Raw genomic sequence first — 21,718 nt, 5'->3', positions numbered from 1 at the left:
GACCTCCAAGCGACGCACATGGGACTTGCGCGCTCTCCCAAAATCTCCATCGGTTGGCCCTCCAGAGATCATGCCAATCTCTCGGACAGCGGCGTTGCCTCTATTGTCGGCCTCCCGTACTACCTCCGGCTCTTCCCCCGACCGGGTTGATGAGTACTGGGTCCCACTAGGTCAGGGCGGGGTTGCTCGGCCTGTCCAGCCACGGCTCGCTGCTCTTCTATCATCTTGAGCACTTGAGGGGCTAGCTCGGGCGAGGGTAAGCCTAACTCGGCAGCCCGCTTAGAATCCCGAGTGAACTGAAAACAATGATTAGTGTCATGAGTACGAGATCAATGATAGGTGCAATACCGAGTGTTCCACGGTCCAGATCGGGGAGCGTGCACAGCTGTGACTCGAGGGGCCGGTCTAACCTCCAGACCGGGCTGGAAGGTAGGCTTGGCTTCTCTAGCTCATGGAAGAGGTTGAGGGGCTAGTTGAGGTACCCTTCTTTCCTGCTTATTGACAAACGAAGGCGGTCTCTCGGCTTCCCTCCGGGCCGCCTGTGCTTCTTCTACTTTAATATAGCAAGCGACTTTTTCCACCATCTCATCAAAGTTCCGAGTGAGATTTTTGATGAGATCTTTAAAGAATTCTCCTTCTCTTAATCCGTGGGAGAAAGCACTCATCAGAATCTCCGAAGTGGCGGTGGGGACATCCTGGGCCACTTGGTTGAAATGGTTGATATAACTTCTTAAAGGGTCGGTCGGCCCTTGCTTAAGAGCAAAAAGGCAATGATCCGTCTTCTGATATTTTTTGCTGTTGGCAAAACGACGAAGGAAGGCCGTCTTGAAATCCAAGAAACATGTGATGGATCCTTGTGGTAGCCCATCAAACCACTTTAGTGTCGAACCAGCTAGAGTATTCAAGAAAACTCGACACTTGACAGCATCACTATATTGGTGCAACAGAGCTGCATTCTTAAATTTAGGTAAATGATCCTCCGGGTCTTTGCTCCCGTCATATTCCCCGATTGACGGGGCCCTGTATCCCTTAGGCAATTTTTCATTCAAAATCCTGGCCGAGAAAGGTACTCTCTCATCCGGATCTTCCGGGAATACTTCCGGTATGATGAGAGCCTTCCCATTCCTTAAGTCTCTGAGTAGGGAACTCTCAGCCATAGAGTCTTGGGGTTGTTCTTTCTTAAGACTGGGGCCATGGGGTCCTGGCTGATAATACCCCAAGTCAGGCTCGCGATAAGGAACCTGAGGAAACCCCTCAGGCTGTTTTCTCTTAGAGCCCCGATCTGAAACATGGATGGGCTCCTTGGAAGCTTCAGCAGGAGCTTGGTGCGGTCGCGACACGGTTGCTTGTTTCTCGGACGCCGCTCGCCTCTTGGCCTCCTTGAAGAGCTCGTATTATCCGGCGGTCATGGTGACATTGATGCGGCCAGACTCCTCCATCTTCACATTCCAGAACAGGTGGTTGTGTTCCCACAGACGGCGCCAAATTTGATCTCGTCCGAAAGCTGAGTCGGATGGAGGTGGGCCTTGATGTACTGGAAGTTAACGGAAAGTTGTTGCGGCGTCCGATCTACCTAGCACCCTCCGAAAGGGTTCACATGGGCAGATGACGAAAGATGATGACCGGGATGATGATGCTAGGGCTTTGCGCACACTCAGACGAGCCCACGAGTCGTTAGAGACCAGAAACCAGGGAAAAAGTCCCCGGGTCAGGCCCTCCGATGCTCAAATCAGGTACTTTTTCCCCAGAAGCACAGAGAAAGGACGAAAAGTAAAGAAGTGTAAGAAATGACGAGTGAGCATACCTGCATAAGGGACAAAGCATCCCTTTTTATACTACAATGGATGTTTCTGGGGTCTGGCGGGTGTCAGGGAATGTCGGCTGTCAGGCTTTGTCTGGCGATGAATGACACGCGACACCTCCTTATAGGCCGGCGACAGAACCAAAAAGGTAATGAGCCCCGACTGTTAGCATATTCCCTGACACACTGATTATTCTCTGACAGACAGTTACGATTCCCTTGCTTGCTTGTCTTGTAGTTCATGGCGTCCTCCGTTCGTGATTGCTACGCTAGACCTTTACACTTGCTAACCTCGCTTTGATATCTTGCTAACCCCGATCTGACTTCGCCTTCAGACCTGTGCTTTGAACCCTTTCCTATGCATCTCCTATTACAAACCCTGAACCGTCTTGTCTCTTATTGGCATTACGTGTCGCGCCCTGTATACCTTAGTTTGATTTTGTTTATCCCTGCTTCCAAGATGTGTCTGACTTCGTTTGTCCCGACCTGTATCCTTGGCTAACACATCACGATCTGTATATTTTATCATAAATCTTGACCTGTATACTTGGCTAACACATCCCGACCTACATGTCAGGTCTGTATTCCGACTCGCTGACCGCCGTTATCCATGGCTTGCACGTTACATCCTGTCGCCAGGTCTGTATTCCGACCCGCATCTGTATATTGTTATCCATGGCATGTACGTTCGACCTGTACTCCATGCTGTATCCCGACCTGCTTCTATCCACTATTATCCATGGCTTGTACATTCCGACCTACACGCCAGACCCGTATTCGCCAGACGCATTCCTTTCCTATCCATTACCTGGCCAGTGCTCAGTCCTTCGTTGTACTGACCTGTGAACCCGTATATTGTTATCCATGGCTTGTACGTTCCGACCTGTACGTCAGGCCTGTATCCCGACCTACTTCTATCCACTGTTATCCATGGCTTGTACGTTCCAACCTGTATGCTAAGCATGTATCCCGACCTGCTTTTGTTCGATGTTATCCATGGCTTGTACGTCTCGACCTGCACGTCAGGTCTGTATTCCGACCCGCATCTGTTTACTATTATCCATGGCTTGTACGTTCCAACCTGTACGCTAGGCCTGTATCCCGACCTGCTTTTGTCCGCTATTATCCATGGCTTGTATGTTCCGACCTGTACGCCAGGCCTGTATCGCGACCCGTATATGTATATTGTTATCCATGACTTGTATGTTCCGTCCTATACGCCAGGCCTGTACTACGCCAGAGGCCTTTCCCTCTACGCCTTTATATGGCCTGTAGGCCCACTTCTCAGTTGTACTTGGCCTGGGGGCCCAGTTCTGAGCTGTACCTGACCTGTGAACCTCATTCTCAACTGTACCTAGGCTGTGAGCCCCGTTCTTGATTGCTATCGAGGATGGATCTAGTCCAACGTGTAATCCTATCCTTTGACTGCCTCGTAAGCGGAGATTTTGACCACGGCCCGCAAGCTTGACTTCTGACTTCCACGTAAGCTTGACTTCTGACCTCCACGTAAGCTTGACTTTTGACCTCCATGTAAGCTAGACTTTTGACCTCCACGTAAGCTTGACTTCTGACCTCTACGGGGGCTTGACTCCTAACTACATCATCTTACTGACCCCACAATCATGCACCGTATCATATATGTTGATGGATATCATTACTAAAGATTATGCTAGAAAGATGACATTGATTAAAAAGAGGCATTTTCACCAATCTCAAAAAAATATTAGGTATTATTATGACATTGAATGAAAAGCTTGAATAGGGAAATTATATGAATGAGCTTGAAGGGTTTTCAATTGAAGTAAAAATGGTTGTAAACTTAAGAAATCATTATGTGAACTTAAATAGAGTTTTAATGATGGTATATTAAATTTAATAATATCATTGCCTCTTTTGGTTTAGAAAAAAACATTGTTAATCATTACATATACCAAAAGAATAATGGGAACAAATTCTATTTTTAGTCCTATATATTGATCATATATTAATTGTAAGTATCCTGTGGTAGTTTTGATATGGTCAACCAAGTTAAGTTAGGTCATATTGTGTTTGAACCTTGTGTCTAAGTGTGTAGAAACTTATGAACACAAGAAGTCGAGAGGAAGACGCAGCTAGCGAGAAGGATGGCACAGGAAGGGACTCGAAGGGCTCGATGCATCCGAAGGACGAGATGCTACGGAAGAGTACACCAGCGGATGAGATGGAATCGCGTGGCGATCTGAGGGACGAGAAGCCTAGGAGGAAGGCTGCTCGAGGAGAAGGTCGGAGTTGGCCTCTGGTGAGCTCAACTCCGTTTAGCCGGAGAATCACCTACGTGAAGAGATCAGTGTTTAGCTAAGTTGCGCTGTGAAAGGCGCCTTCTATAGCTGGAAGGCGCTTTCGATGAACAGTACAAAGGCGCCTTCCGGCCTTTGAAGGCGCCTTTCGATAGTCGTTGGCCACGAATAGAGTTTTATCCGCTGCGGATAAAACTTATCCGATGGAAAGCACCTTAGACCATCTTGGAGGCGCCTTCAAGATGCGGATAGAGTTTTCCATGGGCTATAAAAAAATCCCTGGACCTAGAAAATAGACAACAACTCTAGTATTCATTTCCTAGTTCTTTTCTGAGTATTCAACGAGTGTAAACGACTTCTCTGCCTTCAACGAAGGAGATTTTTAGTACTTTTTAATTTGGCTTGGATTAACAACCACCTAGGTTGTAACCAAGTAAATTCTTCTATCTCTTTTATTTTGTAATTGTTCAATTAACCTGTTATAATTATGTGATTGCTACTAATCTCATTTGAGAGATCGGGAAAGGTTTCTTTTTATATTTGACAGATAATTCACACCCTCTTGTCGGGCCCGCTACACCAATAATTGGTATCAGAGACAGAATGCCTCAGAAAGATTAGCCGCCGACTAAAGCACCGAGATGATGGTCGGACCAAACATCTATCCATCAAAGTTCAAGGGAGAATTTATGACATGGAAGAAGGCATGGAGGTATTCTTTAAAACACACTTTGAATTGCTTTTAATTATTAAATATGATTTTATAGCTCCCAAAGACCCACAAGGAAATGAAAAAGAAGAATACCAATGAACCAAAAAGGAGCAAGCAAATTTCGTAGCAAATAGACGAGCCGAATTTCATCTGCTGAGCGTGCTACTTATGCAAGAAGTTAGCAGAATCGACGCCTACGAATCAGCAAAGGAACTTTGGGAGAAGATCCTGGAGCTACACGAAGGTACGTCCGAAGTCAAGCTCGCAAAATGAGATCTGCTCCGGAACCAGCTAACCAACCTTCGGATGAAAGGAGAGTTAGCAGCACAAATGCACACCAAGCTGAAAGAGTTAATAATCGGACTTACGAATCACGGAGAACAGGTAACAAATCGAGATTTGTTAAAGTATATCTTAAATGCTTTCCCTATGACACAAGACTGGACGTCTATAACAGATTCTTATTATATTCCAAAAGATCTAGAAGTATTCTAGAGAGTTTATTTTCTATTTTGATTTTTTTAAAAGATACTAATAAGTATAATTTAGTATCATTAATTATAATTGTATACCATATTTATTTCATTTTATAATTTATTTTCCTTAGATTTTTTCTTCTGACTTATTATATTAAAATAACAAAAAGATTAATTTAATAAAAAAAACAAAATATTAAAATAATATGTCACTGTTAATTAACAATTATAGTAAACACTACAACTGATCTGATTATCACATCTTAGTTCTGGATTTATGCGGTAAGTGAATTAGGAGGGAAACCGTTTACTCTGGAGAAATTCGGATCTAAATTATCGAAAAAGAAATAGTTTTTTTTTTTAGAATTTCTTAAATGCAAATATTAAAAAAAAAAAAAAAAAGCTTGAGAGTTCGTGGTCGGCAGGATTCGAACCTGCGCGGGCAAAGCCCACATGATTTCTAGTCATGCCCGATAACCACTCCGGCACGACCACATTTTTGAAACCTTTGCAGATTTTATTATAATATAAATAATATAATCTAAGTTTGTGATCCGCCCTCCAACGTACGCCGCATGCCCGCCGCCACCAAGCACGTGCCATCGCCCCTCACCTTCTTCCTCTTGCCGCATGCCCGCCGCCACCTCGCTCGTCTTCCACACTATGCTGCACTCGGCCCTCTCCAACCGCGTCCTGTGGACCACCCTCATCGCCGGTCTTGTGCTCAACGGCGACTACCTTGCGGATATCGAGAAGTTCCGCGGCTCGCGGGCCATCAGCTGTGAGTATAATCCAGACATGTCATTTAGCTACGTATTTTTTCTTTCTTTACATTAGCAGTGATAAACTTTCCTAGCTTTAAGGGATAAAGTCTAGAATTAGTCTTCCTATTTTTGTGGATCTCATCTAGATCCTATTTTTGTGGATCTCATGGTTCGTGCTCATAGCATTTGTGATACTATATAAAGGGTCGAGAGGCATGTAGTATCTAATCTCATTGTAAGGTTTCCTTTCATTAGTGAAGTTTCTATTTTGTCCTATTCTTCTTGTTTTGTTCTTGGGTGTTGTGTGCTATCGTATCCTATTCTAGGCCAACATTTGGTATCAGAGCCTTGTCAGTATAGAACACCCAAGAATCCACGATTCCACATAAAATGTCGAGCATCCCAGTAAAGGAGAACGGCGGAGTGTCATTTCCCTATCCGATGCTAAGTCCTCACAATTATACTGTGTGGGCAATAAAGACAGAGGCGATCCTTGATGCCCAGGGAGTCTGGGAGGCGGTGGAGCCAGCGGAAGGAGCCCAGGTGGATGCAAAGAAGGACAAAAAGGCACGCGCATACATCTTGCAGTGTGTCCCCGAAGACATCCTTCTCCAAATTGCAACAAAGAAGACGGCGAAAGATGTCTGGGACAGCCTGAAGACGAGATATCTTGGTAGTGATCGGGTGAAGAAGGCACGTGTACAAACGTTGAAGAGCGAGTTTGACGCCCTCCGGATGAAAGAGACCGAGACGATTGATGAGTTTGCTGGCAAACTCAGCGCCCTAAGCAGCAAATTCTCCACCCTTGGTGACACGCTTGAAGATTCCTCGTTGGTAAAAAAATTGCTCGATTCTGTCCCTGATAAATTCTTTCCTATTGTTGCCGGTATTGAGCAATTCTACGACCTTGAGTCTATACCATTTGAGGAGGCTATAGGGCGACTGAAGGCGTACGAAGAACGAACGCTACGACTATGCAGCAACACCAACGGCACTGAAGGTGAGCTCCTATTAACTCATGCCGAATGGCAAATGCGACAGAAGGGGAGCAACGTGGACACTTCGTCAGGAGGAAAGGGGCGTGGATCCAGCAGCCCTAGTCGTGGCAAATGGCGCAATCGTGGCCGTGGTACGCCGAGCCAAGATAGTGCAGGAGGCACTAGCGGCAACAACAGTGGCACTCGTGGCAAGAGACACATAAAATGCTTCAATTGTGAGAAAATGGGGCATTATGCGTCTGAATGCTACAGCAAGCGTCGTGGAGATGAGGCTCACCTCACTTGCGCCACGGATGAAGAGCCAGCACTAATGATGACCATGTTCCACGAAGAATCTCAGCGGCAGGATACCATTCTGCTCAGTGAAGAGATGTTGCTACCGGAGGTGTACCGGGGCGTCAAGAAAGGTGAAGACAAAGACGTTTGGTACCTTGACAATGGTGCCAGCAACCACATGACTGGCCATCGTGAGAAGTTTCAAGAACTAGATGAAACCATCACTGGGAGGGTGAGGTTTGGCGATGGATCAACCATTGAGATCATGGGCAAGGGGACGGTTGTGTTCGAATGCAAGAACGGCAACCAGAAAGCTCTCCACGAGGTATACTACATTCCGAAACTTTGTAGTAATATCATAAGTCTTGGTCAATTGACAGAAGCTGAGAATGAAGTGCATATGAAAGGAGATACCATGAAGGTGATTGATAGGAACGGGAAGCTCTTGATGCTGATAAAGAGAACACAAAATCGCTTGTACAAGATAACCTTGAAGATATTCAAGCAAGCGTGTCTCCTAGCAAGACAAGAAGACCCAACCTGGCTAGGACACATGCAAAGCCGCGAACCGGTAGTGCGCGGGGCACTGTCCATGTGCAAGTCTGCAAGAGGCAGACTTGACATACATCCAAGTCGGGCATGCGCACAAGGCATGCTAAGCAGAGCGGCAGTGCAGGGCTGCCCAAGCCCAAGTCTTACAGGAGGAAGACTTGGCAAACCAACAAGTGTGGCATGGGCGCAAGCTATACCAAGCAGAGGATTGGCAATGCGCTGGGCACGTTCCAAGCCCAAGTTTGCAGGAGGCAGACTTGGCAGCAAAGCGGGTGTGGCAGGTATGCAACATATGCCAAGCAGCAAAGGCGGACAGATGGACTTGTCCATTGTGCGAGCAGATGGACTTGCTCGTGTTGCCGAAGGAGCAGACAGACGAGACTTGTTTGTGGCAACGAATGTGCGGGCAGACGGACTTGCCCGTGTCACAAAGAGAACGAACAGACGAGACTTGTTCGTGGTGCCGAAGAGATCGAGCCATGGGCCGAGTACTTGGTGTGCAAGCAGACTTTGGCGCAGAGCCAAAGAAACAGAGCCATGGATAACGCAGACAGATGGACTTGTTCGTGGTACGGACAAATGGACTGCCCGTGGTGCCAAAGATGGACATATTGTGGTTGAGTTCGTTAATACCGGAGAACAGCGAGCCGATGTAATAACTAAAGCATTGTCAGAAGTGAAGCCGCCATGCGACAACTACTCGGCGTCCGTGACTTAGAACCATGTCAGGATTAGGAGGGGTAATGTGAGTATAATCCAGACATGTTATTTAGCTACGTATTTTTTCTTTCTTTACATTAGCAGTGATAAACTTTCCTAGCTTTAAGGGATAAAGTCTAGAATTAGTCTTCCTATTTTTGTGGATCTCATCTAGATCCTATTTTTGTGGATCTCATGGTTCGTGCTCATAGCATTTGTGATACTATATAAAGGGTCGAGAGGCATGTAGTATCTAATCTCATTGTAAGGTTTCCTTTCATTAGTGAAGTTTCTATTTTGTCCTATTCTTCTTGTTTTGTTCTTGGGTGTTGTGTGCTATCGTATCCTATTCTAGGCCAACATCAGCGTCCACCACAACAGTTTCGCAATCGCCACCGTGCTCTCTGCCTCCGCCTCCGGCTCTGCCTCAAGACCGAACGCTTCGCTTCGGCTCCCAGGTCCATACCTGTGCGGTCCACAGCTCCCTCGTTGGTCTCTACTCCAACTGCTCCGATCTCGCCAGCGCCAAGCGGGTCCTCCGGACATTGGACTCCGAAAACCCGGTCGTGAGATGAAACCCTCTCCCTTTTTGTCGAAATGCTCCTTCGAGACCATCCGTCGGACGAGTTCACCTTCGCCTCCTCTCTCTACTCCGGCTCCTTCGCCAGCGACTCAGGCATCGGAAGATCCGTCCGTCGTCTGGTTCTCAGGACCATCTTCGTCTCTCACGCCATGTACGCCAAGCTGGGATACTTTCAGTCACTTACGCCCGTGGAGTGTTCGACCAAATGCTTGAGAGGGGGGTGTAGTGAACATTCCCTCCTTTTAAAATAAATAATAATAATAAATCGACCTCTTAATTAATTAATAAAAAATATTTTAATTTTAAAAAAATTAATTAATTCATTAATTGAATACAATTTGCTTTATAACCATATAAGAAGCTGAAATCCTCTATCTCAAAATATCTTTATCTTCATATTTCTTTATTGATCAAATAGATTACACATCCTGTTGTCGTATATATCTTAAGAATGTCATGATCATCAAAGATAAAATTATTTAAGGGCAAAGGATCCGAATTACCATATAAGATCTATCTCGTCCATAATTAAATATTTTAATTCTAACAACTAACTTTTATTTGAAATAAAATAAAGGAGTTTATTTAATTAAATGATTTATTGAAATTTGAATAATTTTCTCTCTGGACTCCTAACATTAAAGTTGTTTTTTTTTCTTTTTTCTTTTTACTAACTTGCATTAAATGCTTTCTCATTAGAGACCAATTGCGATCTCTCATTTTTCCCTTGAATTTGAATGAATATGACTAAAATTCCTTTAATGACAAAATGTATTGTATTAATTGGATCTTCATTGAGAGTTCATTAGCATACATACCAATATTTTCTTAAGAGGAATTTTGCATTGAGTTTTCCTTTGTTTTGTCTTACTTTGAGTATTTATTGAACTGTGTTGAAAGACTATTTTACATCATGCTCTCAGGGTAATGTGAATTGAAATGTCTTATGACATCTTTTATTTGAATAAAATCGAATTCGATAGTGTTGCTTCAAGAGAATTACTAGATGTTATTGATGGGACAAGGTCCCCATTTTAGATGGTCTCTAGTAATGTAGTCATTGTCAAACCTTTGGGCATGGAGATTTATATTGCATTTGATGCATCCGTTGAAATGAGATATGTGGCCACACTATATAAGGTATTTTAGTTTACTTTATAACTCGTAATTGATAAACCTCACATTCATCAATACTCCAACCATATGCAAATGCGATTACAATACTTGACAGAAAACAAAAACTCGGCGTCCTGTTGGTCATAAAATGGGGAAAATAATGAAAGAAAATCGGATAGCATGGCATAAAATTACAAAAGAGAAAAATACATTACACAATGTAAAATTAGGAACTCGGTTTGTAAGCATTCAAAAAACAATACAAAAGTGAAGGCTAAGGCAGTGCTGTGAGCGTGGATTTTTAGTGAATTCTGGTTTTCTGATTTTGTGGAGTGTAGGAAGGAACAAAATAGGTGGAGTATTTATCAGGTAAGTAATTTCGAACCAAAGTTGGCATGATCTATAAGATCCCAGAAGCAATGCTGGAAGTTGCATGAACCGTCAAGGTATGCTCTGGTATGAACGTCAAGCCTGCAATATTAGAAAAAATTTTAGCTTTCAGTTTCCAACATAACTTTATTGTTCAAGTTATCTTATGATATAAACTAGAAACATAACTCTTCTTCCATCGTTTCACTGTTCTAATAGATAGTTGTGTTTGGTGACTAAACGAAAAAGCATAATTTTTTTTTTTTAAAATGAAGCCTAACAAAAATTTATGATTAGCAAACATAGCCAAAGAAAGTTAAAATTCTTGAATTAAATATGTGTATTATAATATACGCTACATATACTCTCATGTTTTTATTTGTATATATCTATATGTGTTTTATTTGCAACAGTTTGTTTATTAATGATTTTAATTTCTCTACATAGAGTAAGTCAATTTTCATTTAGGTGTATTAATTTTTGACTTTTGACACCGCTAAAGGGAAATCACTCCTATTACTAATTTAGGCAATCAAAAAGAAAGTCCATGAGACTGATTTAACATATCAATGCCTATGTTTTTGCAGATGATTATAGCCAACAATATTAAACTACAATTCTATAACTAGAAAATGAAAAAGAAATATCTAAAGTTTGTGAAAAAAACATTTTATTCTATTGATAACTCACTTGTTGGTACATTAATAACCCAATTCACGATCATGAAGTTTAATGAGTTGTAAAGTATGCAAGAACATACCATTAAGATGACTAATCTTGTAGGAAATTTAAAGAGTTTAGGAATGATTATAGATAACTCATTGATTTAGTTTATTTTAAACTCACTGCCTTCTAAATATAATATTTTTCCAATCAACTATAACACTATTAAGGACAAATGGGAGATTAATAAATTAATTAATTAACTTATTTAGGAGGAATAATAAATTTAGAAAGTTATTCCATCAATCATATTATTTAAGGAGTTGGTAAAGCTTTGAAAGTAAAAGCCAAAAGTTTTAAGAAAAACAAATCGATAAAGCTCCTAAGACTAATAAAAAGGAATACAATGATGATAAGTATTGATTCTTTAAAAAAATGATATTATCAGAAAGATTATCCAATCAGATGGTTTGATTTGAAAAGTACATTAAATACTTATAATGTTTTGAATCAAACTTAATGATCTTCTTTGTAATACTTGAAGGCTTCTTTCTAGTGCTACTATTCGTGTATTCAATATGAAGCAAAAATTCCTTACAATTCAGACCATAAGTTAAACTAAAAATTTTTTAGATGGGAAATCATATGAAAGCTCAAATTGACGGGATAGAAACTTACCATTTGGTCTTAAAAAGTGGCTATCATTTAAACTTATTGTAGACTCTTTATGTACCTTCAATATCTATGAAAGTCTTAAATACTAGTTATCATTTAGATCTATTATAAACTCTTTATGTAACTTCAGTATCTATGTACCTTACGTCTCTTTCAAAACATGATGTTTGTGGTTTTGGTTTTAATTTTAGACATTATTCTTTTAATTTACGTAAGAAATTTAGATTTATTAGTTATAGAGACTTAATAATGGTTTCTATGGATTGACATTTAATGATAAATTGGTTGGATCCTTACTTTGCATCAATATTATAATTAAGCGTAATATGTTTAATGAAAATTTGACTTATGATAAGTGTTTGGGTTGTATATTCAAAAAAACTAGAAAGATTGATAAAGAATAATTGTATAGAATCTATATTTTAGTGATTTGATTTTTGTAAGTTGCATTAAGGGAAAACAAACTAGATATAATAAGAAAAATACTACAAGAAGCACTTAGCTTATTGAAATTATACACAAATGTATGGACCTTTTGATTCTTCATCATTTGGTGAAGAAAAATATTTTATCACCTTTATTAATGATTTTTCATATTATAAATACATTATTTGCTTTAAGAAAAGTCTCAAATGGTGAATGTTTTCGAACTATACATTAATGAGATTGAAAAACAATTAGATAAAAAGGTGAAAATTACAATGCCTAATAGGGAGTGAATATATGCAAAATATAATGAAACAAGATACCCTCCAAGCCATTTGCAAAACTTTTTTGAAAGATATGACATATGTACATAATATATTGTCACACACACTGTAATAAAATGGTGTGGCAGAAAGGGGTTACTTCACATTAATGGATATAATTAGGAGTATGATGAGTTATCATTACTAAAATCATTGTAAATGTATATGTTGATGGATATCATTATTAAAGATTATGCTCGAAAGATGGCATTGATTAAAAAGAGGCATTTTCACCAATCTCAAAGAAATATTAGGAATTATTATGACATTGAATGAAAAGCTTGAATAGGAAAATTATATGAATGAGCTTGAAGGGTTTTCAATTGAAGGAAAAAAGGTTGTAAACTTAAGAAATCATTATGTGAACTTAAATAGACTTTTAATGATGGTATATTAAATTTAATAATATCATTACCTCTTTTGGTTTAGAAAAAAACATTGTTAATCATTACATATACCAAAAGATTAATGGGAACAAAATTCTATTTTTAGTCCTATATATTGATCATAATATTAATTGTAAGTATCTCATAGTAGTTTTGATATGGTCAACCAAGTTAAGTTAAATCTTGTTGTGTTTGATCCTTGCGTCTAAGTATGCAGGAACTTAGGAACACAAGAAGTCGAGCGGAAGACGCAGCTAGCGAGAAGGATGACACGGGAAAGAACTCGACGGGCTCGATGCATCCGAAGGACGAGATGCTACGGAAGAGTACACCAGCGGACGAGAAGGGCGTGCGCGGCGGTCAGAAAGACGAGAAGCCTAGGAGGAAGGCTGCTTGAGGAGAAGGTCGAAGTTGGGTTCTGGTGAGTTCAACTCCGTTTAGCCAAAGAATCACCTACATGAAGAGATCAGTGTTTAGCTAAGTTGTGCTATGGAAAGCACCTTCTATGACTGGAAGACACTTTTGATGAACAGTACGAAGGCGCCTTCCGATAGCCGTTGGCCACGGATAGAGTTTTATCCGCTGGGGATAAAGCTTATCCGATGGAAAACGCCTTGGACCATCTTGGAGGCGCCTTCAAGCTGCGGGTAGAGTTTTTCATGGGCTATAAAAAGACCCCTGGACCTAGAAAATATACAACAACTCTAGTATTCATTTCCTAGTTCTTTTTTGAGCATTCAATGAGTGTAAAAGACTTCTCCGCCTACAACGAAGGAGATTTTTAGTGCTTTTTCATTTTCCTTGGATTAACAACCACCTAGGTTGTAACCAAATAAATTCTTCTGCCTCTTTTATTTTGTAATTTTTTAAGTAACCTATTATAATTATGTGATTGCTACTAATCTGAGTTGAAAGATCGGGAAAGTATATTTGACAGGTAATTCACCCCCTCTTGCCGGCCCCGTTGTACCAACAATTGGTTTCAGAGCTAGAACGCTTCAGAAAGAATAACCACCAACTAAAGCACCGAGACGATGGTCGGACTAAGCATATATCCACCAAAGTTAAAAAGAGAATTCATGACATGGAAGAAGGCATGGAGGTATTCTTTAAAACAAACTTTGAATTGCTTTTAATTATTAAATATGATTTTATAACTCACAAAGACCCACAAGGAAATGAAAAAGAAGAATATCAATGGGCCAAGAAGGAGCAAGCAGACTTCGTAGCAAATAGACTAGCCGAATTTCATCTGCTGAGAGTCCTACCTCCGCAAGAAGTCAGCAGAATCGACGTCTACAAATCAACAAAGGAATTTTGGAGAAGTTCCTAGAGCTATACGAAGGTATATCCAAAGCTAAGCTCACAAAACGAGATCTGCTCCGGAACCAACTAACCAACCTCCGGATGAAAGAAGGAGAGTCAGTAGCACAAATGCACACCAAGCTGAAAGAGTTAATAACCGGACTTACGAATCACGGAGAACAGGTAACAAACCAAGATTTGTTAAAGTATGTCTTAAATGCTTTTCCTAGGACACAAGACTGGACGTTTATAATAGATTCTTATTATATTTCAAAAGATCTAGAAGTAAGTACTTTAGAGAGTTTATTTTTTACTTTAGAATTTCACGAATCTAAATGTGCAGAGTTGAAGAAGGGGCCTAGTCAAAACATTACCCTGAAGGCAAGAATAGATGATCAAGACTTCGAAGCATCCATCGACGAAGATAAAGCGGCGTTAATGGTAAGAAAATTTAGTGAGTTCATTAAATCTAATAAATTTACTAAGTCATTGACGAAAAAGTACTTTCGAAGCAAAAGGAAGGTATGATGCTACAACTGCCAAGGAGAAGGACACATCAAGGACAATTGTCCCGATCTAAAGAAGAAGACGGAAAAGAGCAAAAGACCAACAAGATTGAAGCAAAAAAATTTAAAGGCCACATGGGATGAATCGTCGTCCTCCGAGTCCGAGATCGAAACTTAGCCGAACTAGCCCTGATAGCAAATCACCAGAGGGATGTTGAAAGTTCTTCCGAGATGAGCATCGACAAAGGGGGAGGATCCTACGAAGAAAGCAGTGACAAAGGGGGAGCATCAAAGCACAAGGTAAATGAGGTGCGTGCTTTATCTTCTGAACAATCTTACGAGTTTATCAAAATGCTTTCTAAAAATATGTGCAAATTAGAAAAAAAAAATGTTAATTTGAAAAGACAATTAGCTAATCCATGCCTACTAGAATTGCTTAATAATTTAAAATTAGAAAACAAAAAATTGAAAGTACAAATAGAAAAATTAAAAAATAACAATGCATGTTCTAACTACTTTCAAAAATCAAAGTTTAGAAAGTATGGCAGAATTAATTGGATATTAAAAATCACTAGGGACAAATTAGAAAAATTCCTAAAAATTATGTATCTCCCAAATTTTTAATAAATCCAGTAGGCAAGAACCTATATTGGGTTCCAAAATTCCTTTTAGATTAAACTTAATTTTTTTATTAGGATAGAAATTGTCTCAAATTAGAAAAATGTTTTTCTGTTCATATTTTGAATTGAAAATTTGCTTCTATGCTATCTGATGCTTGATCTACAAACAAAATTTTTTTAAAAATTCTGTTTACTGTTGAATTATGTTTTATAAAATTGCTAATAAAAATATACTTTGAAATTTAAATTTATTTCACAAGACTTAAATTTTGAAAATCTTATTTTTTGTGAAAAAACATAATATTCTCTATCTTTACAAATTTTTTCAAATTTTTTCGAATAATGTCTGATTTATTACAAATTACTTTTTGAAAAGATAATTGTTAATATTAAAAATACAAGAAAATAAAAATTTTAAAAAATTTTATTTTTCTACTGTTCAACAATGTGTCTAATACATCCAGGAAAAATAATAAAATTTTTAGAGTTGAAAAAATATTTTTAAAAGATTTAATTTTAAAAATTACTTTCTGTACTGAAATAATTTATTTCTTTTCAAAAACAAAGTATTTCTTTGTGAAAATTTTTCTAACAATTTACTTTATCTTTACCAAATTTTTTTGATGTGATCAAAGGGGAGGAATAGGTAAAAGTTAGGAGGGATTAAGGGGGAGTTAGGATAATTTTTTAATTATCCTTGTACTTATTTTATTGTACTTATTTTTAACTTCATGTATCATGTTATTACTTGCTGTTTAACCTAACTTTAACTTGGGTTGATGCACATCAAAAAGGAGAAGATTGTAAGTATCCCGTAGTGGTTTTGATGTGGTCAACCAAGTTAAATTAGGTCCTATTGTGTTTGATCCTTGTGTCTAAGTGTACAGGAGCTTAGGAACACAAGAAATCGAGCGGAAAACGCAGCTAGCAAGAAGGATGACATGGTAAGAGAATCGACGGGCTCAGTGCATCCAAAGGACGAGATGCTGTGGAGTACACCGACGACCGAGAAGGACGCGCGTGGCGGTCTGAGGGACGAGAAGCCAGGGAGGAAGGTTACTCGAGGAGAAGGTCGAAGTTGGGTCCGGTGAACTCAACTCTGGTTAGTCGGAGAATCACCTACGCTAAGAGATCAGTGTTTAGCTGAGTTGCGATGTGGAAGGTGTCTTCTATGGCTGGAATGCACCTTCGATGAACAGTACGAAGACGTCTTCTAGCATTTGAAGGCGTCTTCCGATAGTTGTTGGCCACGGATAGAGTTTTATCTGCTTCGAATAAAACTTATCCAATGAAAGGCGCCTTGGACTATCTTGGAGGCGCCTTCAAGTTGCGAATAGAGTTTTCCAAGGGCTATAAAAAGACCCTTGGATTTAGGAAATAGATAACAACTCTAGTATTCATTTCCAAATTCTTTTCTGAGCATTCAACGAGTGTAAGAGGCTTCTCCGCCTTCAACGAAAGAGATTTTAAGTACTTTTTCATTTGCCTTGAATTAATAACCACCTAGGTTGTAACCAAGTAAATTCTTCTGCCTCTTTTATTTTGTAATTATTTAATTAACCTGTTATAATTGTGTGATTACTACTAATCTAAGTTGAGAGATCGAGAAAGATTCCTTTTTATATTTGACAGGCAATTCACCCTCCTCTTACCGGCCCCGCTGCACCAACATTAATTACTGCTAATGATTTAGGCATGCTATATAAGATGAAAGACTATCTCTCAAAAAATTTTAAAATAAAAGATATAGGTGAGACATCTATATGATTGGAATTGAATTATATTGTAACAAATTAAAGGATTATTAGAATTGTTAAAAAAAAGCTTATATTGAAAGAATTTTAGGGAGGTTTAATATGGAGAATTGTTCTGTTTAAAAGGGGAACAAATTTAATCTTATGCAATTTTAAAATAATGATATAGAATGAAAACAAATAGATTCAACTTCATATGCTTATGTTTTAGGAAGCCTAATGTATGCACAAACCTATACAAGATTGGAAAGTAATTTTGTTGTTAGAATGCTAGGTAGGCATAAAAAAATTCCAGAATTAACTATTGACAAATTGTTAAAAAAAAGATCTAAGATATCTTTAAGGCACAATAAATTATATGCTTATGTACAAAAAATTTATAAGTGGTTGATTATTCAAATTTAAATAAAAGGAGAGCGGTAGCGGAAATTTGAGAAGTTTAAAGAAAACAAGGTTTGAAACACTCGTAAAAGCAGAAATCTTATAGAAATCCCTCAAGTAAGGCTCAAGTGGATGCTTGAATGCCTTGCAAGAGGAGATTGCTCCCTTCTTATAGCAAAACGTCAGGTGCTCAATGGGCCCCATCGACACGTTCATTGCTAATCGGATAAGAAGGAATCTTTTAAAGTAGTAGCGTACAACCACGCAAACTTACTTTAGACACACATATCTACTTTACAACACGCGAATCTTACTATAAACATGTGTCAACAGTGGGTAGTGGTGTTTTGGGCCCACCACTTTTCCAAAGTTAGACCTTAAAGTTCCTCATCCTTGATACACAATCTTGAAGGAGATATGCTGACTGAGAAAGTTGCTCGTCATTTTGCTTTACAGCAGGATACCAGTCATTCCACCAGTTATCTTTTCCTCTCCTCCTGTTGTATTCTTGTCGTTTTAGTGAGTGGATGAGTCTAAGTTGCTGGAGTGCGTTAATAGCCTAGACCGCTGCTCTTTGTTTGAGCTCGTGTAGTTCTTCTGAGAAGTTGTGGTATTCGTCCAGAGGTATTGGGTAGGAGTTGTGTATTTCATTAAGCTTCTATTGGTATTGATCAGCGATGTCGAGAGGGCCTGAAGTGTCCTGACTAACATCTTCTGGACCTCCGGGATGGGCTGACTTTCCACTTCTTTGAGTGTTGGTGCTACCAAGGCCAGTCGGTTTAACTCCTGTTCCGGCCATTCTGTCAAAATTAACACAGAGGTCATCTTCCATGGGACCCAGGTTATTTTCTCGATCTCTCCAAGTAGATTTTCAATAAATGCTACCTTCTCCTTTGAATAAGTAAACGCTTGAGATGCCACATAATTTTTTGTGATAGATTCCCATCGTGAAAAGACATCATCAAAAAGGCCCAGTTGCTCTGGTATAACAAATAAAGCTCCGCTTTACTGTTGTGCAGAGGGAAGAGTCCATAACTCGTAATTCATTCCTCCCTTAAATTTTGCCTTAGGAGACTGTTGTTCATAAATTGGTTGAAAAGTTGGTGGTCCTTTTGCAATATTTGCTGGGGGATAGCCTGGGGTCCCATTGCAGTGTCTGTTGGTGGTCTGTAGGGAGATAGGAACGTACTGGTTGAATAAATTTGCTCCGTTGGTGCTACCTCCTCAGCCAGTCGTCTTAAGCACGGATACTCCATTTCACAATTTGCTGCAATAAGTTCAAGTTTATTCACACCACCTTCGCTTGCAAAAGGGTTCGTCTAATCATCATCGTGATAATTATGGCAGGCTTGCCTCACGCTCTGGATTAGCGTGGAAAAGCGACATTGAAGTCGGTGCGGGAGTCATTGATTCGGACTACCGGGGTGAGGTAAAAGTCCTTCTATTTAATCGTACTAATATACCGGTTTATATTTTTCCTCAGCAAAAGATAGCACAGCTAATTCTGAAAAGAATAGCCCTTCCTGAAGTCTATGAGGTACCTCATCTCAGTATTACTGATAGAGGGGAGCGAGGTTTTGGCTCCTCAAGTATTTCTGCTCAACCCATTCCCAGCAACCAACCGTCCTCTTCCTAGCAACCACAATACTTTACGTCAACTGATATCTTCTCACTCCTCATTCCACGTGAAACAACTACAGTCCTACTTCAGGGAGACTCTTCTTTCCTTAATAATTCTGAGGAAGACCATGCAGCGACTACAAGCCCATGAGCCTCTGTACCGCCCATGGATCCTACTCCTAATTATGAGGATATTGAAGAATCCTATTTGGACTATATCCATTATTTATCTACTTTATCCAACCCGCATGATTATCCTGATGATGATTGGACGAACCCTTTTGCAAGCGAAGGTGGTGGGAATAAATTTGAACTTATTGCAGCAAATTGTGAAATGGAGTATCCATGCTTAAGGCGACTGGTTGAGGAGGTAGCACCAACGGAGCAAATTTATTCAACCAGTACGTTCCTATCTCCCTATAGACCACCAGCAGACACTGCAATGGGACCCCCAGGCTACCCCCCAGCAGATATCGCAACAGGACCATCAACTTTTCAACCAATTTATGAACAACAACATCTTAAGGCAAAATTTAAGGGAGGAATGAATTACGAGTTATGGACTCTTCCCTCTGCACAACAACAAAACGGGGCTTTATTTGTTATACCAGAGCAACTGGGCCATTTTGATGATGCCTTTTCACAATGGGAATCTATCACAAAAAATTATATGGCATCTCAAGCATTTACTGATACAAAGGAGAATGTAAAATTTATTGAAAATCTACTTGGAGAGATAGAGAAAATAACCTGAGTCCAATGGAGGATAACCTATGCCAGTGAGTATGATGCCCTTATTTCCATTAGCGAAGGAAGGGAAGGAACCCAGAATATTCTCTCTAAAATAAGGTGCGTTTTCTCGGCAGAAGATTCTACCCAAGGATCTACGGAAATACAAAATTCTACATACAGAGACTTAGAAAAACTTTCTTGTGATAATGTAAAGCATATTATTCAATACATTAATAATCACATGCGACTTGCAGCAAAAACTGGAAGGCTCTATGCAGGACCTGAATTATCTGAAAAGTTCTGACTCAAAATGCTTGGAGATTTGGGAAATCGAATCAAGGTGGCGTTTGAAGCAAAATATCCAAGACTTACAGTTGGGGTATTCCCAAGAATTATTTTTGCTCATAAATTTCTTGAACAAGAGTGTAAAGATGCAGCCTTTAAGCGATCCCTGAAAGACTTATCATTCTGTAGTCAAATCCCTATACCTGGATACTATCAGAAGACAGGACCAAGAAAAATTGGAGTCAGGCAGTCAAAAACCTATAAGGGAAAACCTCATGATTCACACACAAGGATAGAGAAAAGGAAGCATTTGCTAAGAAACAAGAAGTGTAAATGCTACCTCTACGGCCAGGAGGGACATTTTACGAAGGGCTGCCCCAATGAAAAGAGAAATGTGAAAAGAGTTGCAATCTTTGAGCAACTTGAGCTACCAAAAGATTGTGACTTTCTCTCTATACAAGAAGGAGAAGCTCAAAGCGATGCTATTTACAGCATATCAGAAGGAGAAGAAGATGCTTATGACTTACAAAGGTCAGTACAGGCACTGCACTTAAACACTATTTATATGCTAGGGCTCGAAAATTGACGCTACAGACAACAAGTACGACTCTCTGAAGCACAGGCAAACTGCCTACACAAATGGAAGCATAACGAAAGAATCTTCGCCCCTCAATCCCAGAATTGCACATGCTGTAAAAGAACAACAATGCAAAGGGCAAGGATGCATTGTCCAGAATGTCTTCTAACCGTCTGCAATTTATGCGGAACCTACTATTTCAATAAAGAGGTACCTGTCACACATGCTCCTTCCACACCATTTTTTCCACTAAATCTGATACAGGAACAACGAAACTATATTATTTGGTGTGAAGAAGAGATTAAAACGCTAAAGGAGGAAGTAAGTTATTACAGGACCCAATATGAAGCATTACAATTGGAACAAGACCTACAAAAGGATTTCCAGGATCTTGAAGAAGAAAGAACTGTAAATATGCTTATTGAAGAAACAATAGCCGCAACACAAAGCCCACGGTTAATTAAGAATATGTTATATAATTTAACAGTTAAAGTTGATATCCCAGGAATTCCAAAATTCAAGTTAAAAGCAATCATGGATACGGGAGCAACGACCTATTGTGTTGACCAAAGATCAGTCCCAAAAGAAGCACTAGAGCAGAACACCTTTGTGGTCAATTTCAGCGGGATAAATTCACAGCAAACCGCTAATAAGAAGCTCAAGAATGGAAGAATGATGATAGGAGATAATATGTTTCGGATTCCTTATACCTACAGCTTTCCAATGACACTAGGAGATAACATTCAGCTTATCATTAGGTGTAATTTTATCAGAGCAATGCAAGGAGGGCGCAGAATCGAAGGCAATACGGTAACGTTTTATAAAAATTTAACCACAATTAAT

General features: G+C 39.7%; 2 protein-coding genes and 1 non-coding gene across 3 annotated transcripts in view; all 3 read right to left on the bottom strand.

Moving 5' to 3' along the window:
- Positions 1 to 449: 449 nt before the first annotated feature.
- LOC122019184 lies at positions 450 to 1,157 on the bottom strand. The gene has a single exon (XM_042576682.1). It carries the CDS (start codon positions 1,155 to 1,157, stop codon positions 450 to 452), a length of 708 nt encoding a protein of 235 aa, XP_042432616.1.
- Positions 1,158 to 5,678: 4,521 nt separating this feature from the next.
- On the bottom strand, positions 5,679 to 5,760 carry TRNAS-AGA. The gene has a single exon. It is a non-coding gene; the product is annotated as a tRNA-Ser (tRNA).
- Positions 5,761 to 10,395: 4,635 nt separating this feature from the next.
- Positions 10,396 to 21,718, bottom strand: part of LOC122018835 — a 30,353-nt gene continuing 19,030 nt past the window's right edge. Inside the window, exon 10 of the mRNA XM_042576268.1 lies at positions 10,396 to 10,724. Coding sequence (XP_042432202.1) covers positions 10,654 to 10,724 — 71 coding nt within the window. The 3' untranslated portion in view covers positions 10,396 to 10,653. The remainder of the gene's footprint in view (positions 10,725 to 21,718) is intronic.

This window comes from Zingiber officinale, chromosome 9A, assembly GCF_018446385.1.
Source record: "Zingiber officinale cultivar Zhangliang chromosome 9A, Zo_v1.1, whole genome shotgun sequence".
NCBI lineage: Eukaryota > Viridiplantae > Streptophyta > Magnoliopsida > Zingiberales > Zingiberaceae > Zingiber > Zingiber officinale.
Note: the sequence above shows the minus strand (reverse complement) of the source record. Positions and strands in the feature narration are given on the sequence as shown.

Bases quoted from the DNA above. Each gene is read 5' to 3' on its own strand.
- LOC122019184 (XM_042576682.1), bottom strand. From the start codon at position 1,157: ATGGCTGAGAGTTCCCTACTCAGAGACTTAAGGAATGGGAAGGCTCTC.